Source organism: Cynoglossus semilaevis, chromosome 1 (genome assembly GCF_000523025.1).
Source record: "Cynoglossus semilaevis isolate Cse_v1.0 chromosome 1, Cse_v1.0, whole genome shotgun sequence".
Lineage (NCBI taxonomy): Eukaryota > Metazoa > Chordata > Actinopteri > Pleuronectiformes > Cynoglossidae > Cynoglossus > Cynoglossus semilaevis.
Window position 1 is genome coordinate 14,898,870 of NC_024307.1, and position 5,318 is coordinate 14,904,187.

General features: G+C 36.4%; 2 protein-coding genes across 2 annotated transcripts in view; one reads left to right on the top strand and one right to left on the bottom strand.

Moving 5' to 3' along the window:
- LOC103380728 (putative deoxyribonuclease TATDN3) overlaps positions 1–1,235 on the top strand; it is a 3,010-nt gene extending 1,775 nt beyond the window's left edge. Inside the window, exons 8-10 of the mRNA XM_008312798.3 lie at positions 52–197; positions 750–827; positions 952–1,235. Of these exons, the coding sequence (XP_008311020.1) occupies positions 52–197; positions 750–827; positions 952–1,095 (368 nt within the window). The 3' untranslated portion in view covers positions 1,096–1,235. The remainder of the gene's footprint in view (positions 1–51; positions 198–749; positions 828–951) is intronic.
- A 260-nt stretch (positions 1,236–1,495) lies between these two features.
- LOC103380750 (uncharacterized) overlaps positions 1,496–5,318 on the bottom strand; it is a 4,427-nt gene continuing 604 nt past the window's right edge. The window contains exons 3-7 of the mRNA XM_008312824.3: positions 4,731–4,841; positions 4,285–4,338; positions 3,214–3,372; positions 2,685–2,807; positions 1,496–2,581 (exon numbers count right to left, since the gene is read on the bottom strand). Coding sequence (XP_008311046.1) covers positions 2,543–2,581; positions 2,685–2,807; positions 3,214–3,372; positions 4,285–4,338; positions 4,731–4,841 — 486 coding nt within the window. The 3' untranslated portion in view covers positions 1,496–2,542. The remainder of the gene's footprint in view (positions 2,582–2,684; positions 2,808–3,213; positions 3,373–4,284; positions 4,339–4,730; positions 4,842–5,318) is intronic.

The following is a 5,318-nucleotide window of genomic DNA, read 5'->3' on the forward strand; positions in this document are numbered from 1 at the left end:
GTAAGCAGTTTAGTTTCAGTTCTTCTGCGAGACCTCAATTTATTTGACCTATAAAGAACAAACTGTTCCGTAAACTGCCACTAGGGGTCAGCAAAGCCCTGTTACACGCCTTCGATGGGAAACCGTCTGTTGCCATGGAGGGAGTAAAGGCGGGATATTTCTTTTCCATCCCACCGTCAATCGTTCGCAGTGAACAGGTACAGTACCACACAACCCACTGAATACGTCATACTATTTTTATTTAAGTCTCCAAGTAAACCATAATCATTTTTGTTAACATTTAGGTATTTTTAGTTATAGGTTGGTTTTTTTTACTAATTGTGAGACATTTTCTTCTATGTTCATCTATGGAAAATCACATTTAACAGGCTCATTTTCATATTTATTTTTGCTAAATTTTAGCTACGTTGTGATGTTTGTTCAAACATTTAAATATATATACGTAGTTCTTGGTTTACTTTTAATTCTCTTTTGTCTATTTTGTTTTTCACTTAAGTTTTATTTTCAGCCTTTTTTTCCCAGCTACCTTTTACCAAACACTCATAGTGACTTCAGACTTAATAATTACATCTTATTATCTGTCACCCTTCAACAACATGGCTAAAGATGAGTTTAACATTGTTTTTTCATTATAAAACTTTTAAAGACAATTTCAACTCATTGCATTTTCACTGGTTCATTTTAATATGTTTTCTAAACTTGTTTTGTTCATTTGTGGTGTTCTTTTCTCTTTTTTTTTAACCAAGAAGCAGAAACTAGTGAAACAGCTGCCTTTAGAGAACATCTGTCTGGAAACTGATTCACCAGCTCTGGGTCCGGAAAAGCAGGTGAGATATTTACTACTTTGTTAAGACATTTTTAAATTAAAAGACATGTCCAAAATGACTAACATGTACCTAGTATATCCAATTAAAATCTGCTTAGGTTCATTGTTTTGTGACTGAATTACAGGTGAGAAATGAGCCTAAAAACATTAGTGTCTCTGCTGAATACATCAGTCTGATTAAAGGAGTGCCAGTGGAGAAGGTGATGGAGATAACGACGCAGAACGCCCTCAGACTCTTCCCAAAGCTCAAGTCAGTCATCAGACTCTGACATGGCCTTGTTTCATTATTTTTAAAAAGATAAATTATGAAAAATACTCCCCTAAAAACCAGGACCGTTTCTTTGTTAAACCAGTTCTTTTATCACCATTTGTGATATTCTAGAGTGAATAAAGATGATGAAACACGTGTTCACACTGGTGGTGTGTATTTCTCATGTCTGTGATGGATTAGTCCTTCATTTTGCTGCGTTTGGTTTGATCAACAACAGCAATGATAACAAATAAGAGGAAAGGACTGTTTAAACCTCCATTCCTGTTTGTACACTTCTTAGCTACAGTTTTCCATGGCTTTTCAATCACATCTCTAAAAAAATCACTTATTGCACATATATATAATAATAAAACACATTTGAATAAGAAGTTTGCTAATGTAAAAACAAAACAAAGACATTTCTTTGTAAAAATAACTGTGATTTTTTTATTATTATGTATATAGAGTTCATAAGTGCTGACATTGAGTTTGGTTAGTTAACATAACAAAAATGTTATCAAATACACAACACAATACGTACACATTCAGTTCACATGTGATAACTTTGACAATATGTGCTGTTGGGATTATTACAGTGGTAAATATACATTGATGGTCCGTAAAAGTAATGCCACAGTGATGTGTTGTTATTGTAGTATTCTTGTATTTTTACAAAAGTATAAGCAATTAGAAAGTCTTGAAGTGAACGTACTTTGCGGGATGAAGAAAAAAGCAGGAATATAGAAATATATAAAAGTAGAGTAGAAAAATAATTAATAATGAAAGCGTAACAATATGCTATAAATCAGTAAAATTTCAATGTTTTTACTTTACTATGTTGAAAATTCAGTGTCTCCAAAAATAACAAAGAACAAGATAAAAAAAACAACTTTAAAAAAAATACAAAGAAAAAAAAGGAAAAAGCACACACCTTGAAACATCACAGAGAAAAGATTTATATTGGCAGTAAGTATTTCCTCGTGGTGTTCTAAAGCATTAGGACACAAGATGTTTCTCAGTCTGACCCACTGGTGGCCAAGACCCAAATTACATCATCTAAATCCATGTCTTTAATCTCGTAAATGTTATTCTGGTAAATTTGGGATTTTCTTCTCATAAACTCGTGACTTTATTCTAGTAAACTTACAACTCTTACAGTGGTCCTATAATTAATCCTCTCATTTCAGATACTTTTAATCCTCAGTTTGGCCTCAATACTCCGTCATAGTCGTGTGTATAGAGTCATCGATAGAAAAGTCAAGCCATATATTCCCTAACAAAGTGGCACTTGCATTTCCTTCAGCTGCTCAGGTTCCTCCGTCATATACCACTCTGCTGTTAGTACCAAAACTATCTTGGACCTACCTTTCTCTGTTGGACCTTAATTATTCAGCTACAGCTAAGTATTAAAGAATCGATGTTTATTCTTTTATTAAAGCTAACTGTTGTAGCATTAGCATGTCTCCTCACTGCTGGACTGCCGGGGCTTGAACGGTGATCACAGTCTGACAGGGACACGAAAAGACGCAGATCAACATTCATGTGGCTTTAGAACAGATAACCACTAGGTGTCAGTAGAGATTTTGTTATTACTTTAGGTTAACCTACCATTTTTGGTCCTGTTGTGCAGCAGTTGACCACCTTACAGCAGTACGAGGCCAAGGTTACAGAGATGGCGAACATCACAGCCTGGATGATTGCACACTCAGCAAATAAATGGGAAACAGCGCTCTGGGGAGAGGGAGGGAGTAATTAGATAAAAATGGAAAGAATATGAAGAAAAAAGATGGGAAAGATTGAAAGAGAAAAAAGAAAGAAAGAAGGAAGGAGAAAAAAGAGTATAAAAAAGTAAAATGGGGATGAGAAAAAATGAGGAAACAATAGAACAAAATAAGGATGGAAGAGAGACAGATAACGAAACTACACTCTCCTAACATTGCTCAATCTTCACGGTACTGCCCATATCCTGGGCCAATCAGAGTACATGTTACATTCCATAATCACTGTCTGACAGACACACTTCTGCAGTTTGGTTTTTCCTCTCTCTGACGACCCTAAACTAGTACTTACATAGCCTCGTAGCCGTGCTATGAGGCTAACGTTTTGGTTGGTTGTTAATACTGCACATGTGAATCACCTCGATGTTGTAGCATCTTTCTCCATATTCTTGCGTCATGTTCTCATAGCTGTAATGCCAACAGATGGAGGGTGTGTAGCCCACTTTGTCCAAGGTGAGAAGCAAATTGAGAAAGGAGGCGATGCATGCTACGACCTGCATCCCCAAACAGGCTCTGAGCTGGAACACACACACACAACCCAGCATGCTGTTAGTTTACATATGAAATTGTTGTTCAGTGTCTTCACCTCAGCAACAGCAAGACTACATCCTTTATTTATGTTGAGGTAGACGTAGCTTTAAATTGTGTTTCTTGGTAAATATTCATGTGTAAAGTTGCTTCAGGTGTCTACATTTGATCATTGCAGTGGTGCCCAATGTGAGGGGTGGGTCTCCAAGGGGGACCTAGGAGAAAATTTGTGGAATAGTGGGAAAACTTAATTTTAATAATAACTGTAATTTTATTCTCTGTTTTCCTCAAGGATAGAATTTTTGTGTTTTAAATAAAGTTCAGTGGAGTTGGCAGAAAATGTTTTTAGACCCTGGGACTTAAGGTGGACCTGATCCACCCTGAAGAATATCTTGGATATGGTTAGATCTTCTGAGACCACGGTGAAATAAGCCGACTGCAGGTTGGTGGGGATTCTGTTAGTAACGTTTTCTTTCACTTACACATGGCCGCATGTTTGAAGAACCAGCTCCATTCAGTGACTCATGTGACAGAGGAAGTGGCAGAAACCAAGAGTTGTTCCGTTGGTTCCTCTTGTTTTCACACATCAGCGCTTCTCAATTCTCTCATTAATTTTTTTTAAAGTGGTTCCATAGTGGAGCAGTTAGCACACCTGCCTTTCAAGCACATAGCAGAGAGTCCTGGGTTTGATTCCCAGAGAAACCACGTGTCCCTAATGGCGCCTCCTGTGGCAGCCTCACTCACAATACAAATAAGGGACTCAATAATTATTTTTTAATTATTTTTCTCTACAAGGACAATTCTTTCTTAGCACATCCTCAAAGGTGAAAAGGTCACTTCCTGAACACAACAGGCTGCTGGCCACTGAGCGTGGTTAACAATTTTGTGTTCTGTTTACTTACTGTTGGCAAACGGAGGTTCTGAGCTGCAACAGCCACACCACCAGCTATGATCACCTGTGGTTAAAACAACGCACGTTCAGAGAAAAAGTATTGAGAACTATATGTGCAAAAAATGGTCACAAGATTATAATCAAGATGTTTGCCTCAAAAGACACACAAGTTTAAGTTAAGTTTAAGTATCATTATTTAAGTATTTTTAAGTATCATGTTTATCTATTAATGAAAATGACATAAAATGACTTTATATATATATATATATATATATATATGTTTTACTTGTTTAATTTTTAATCAGTATTGTCCACCAGAGGGCTGCAGAGGCTGGCTGAATTTTTACACAAATACATTATTAAAAAATAGAAAGAAATCATAGTAAAATAATTAATAAAACACATGTTTGAAGCTAAATATAAACAAAACGTGTGTCATAAACCTTCAGTCCTCACCAGTATAGAACAGATGAAGCAGGGGACTTCGACCGGCACTCTGCTTAAGCCACTGGCCAGAAACACAGTCACACATGTGATTTGAAACACACTGAGGACAATCTGAGTTACCTGGAATAAAAAGGGAAATCAGTTTTTTCCAACTTCTAGATTTAAACATTTCTGCTTCGTAAATGAATTTGATACAAACTGCCATATGTTTAGAGATCATACTGTAAGGTAGCTGTGAGACAACATGCTGACGGTCCCTGCAAAACATCGGACATCAAAATTGATTTTCTGGTTTATTTCCACACCTTTTTGTTCTTCTGTTTGTATTCTTTTATATATTTTGCCTTTTGTTGTAGCTTATTGTTGTGAATCTTATATATTACCTTGACCCTTATGTTGAACAACCCCATGTCAACACATTCAAACTATTGCTTGCAATCTTCACTGAACTTTATCAGATGAAAATATAAATGTGTGAAACTTGTAAAATTAAAGAAATATCCTTGATGCCCACGCACAACTCCTCGACCCCCACTTTGGGAACCACTGAACCAAAGTTAGAAACCCTTAACCCCAGCTGTAATATCTCCTCGCCAG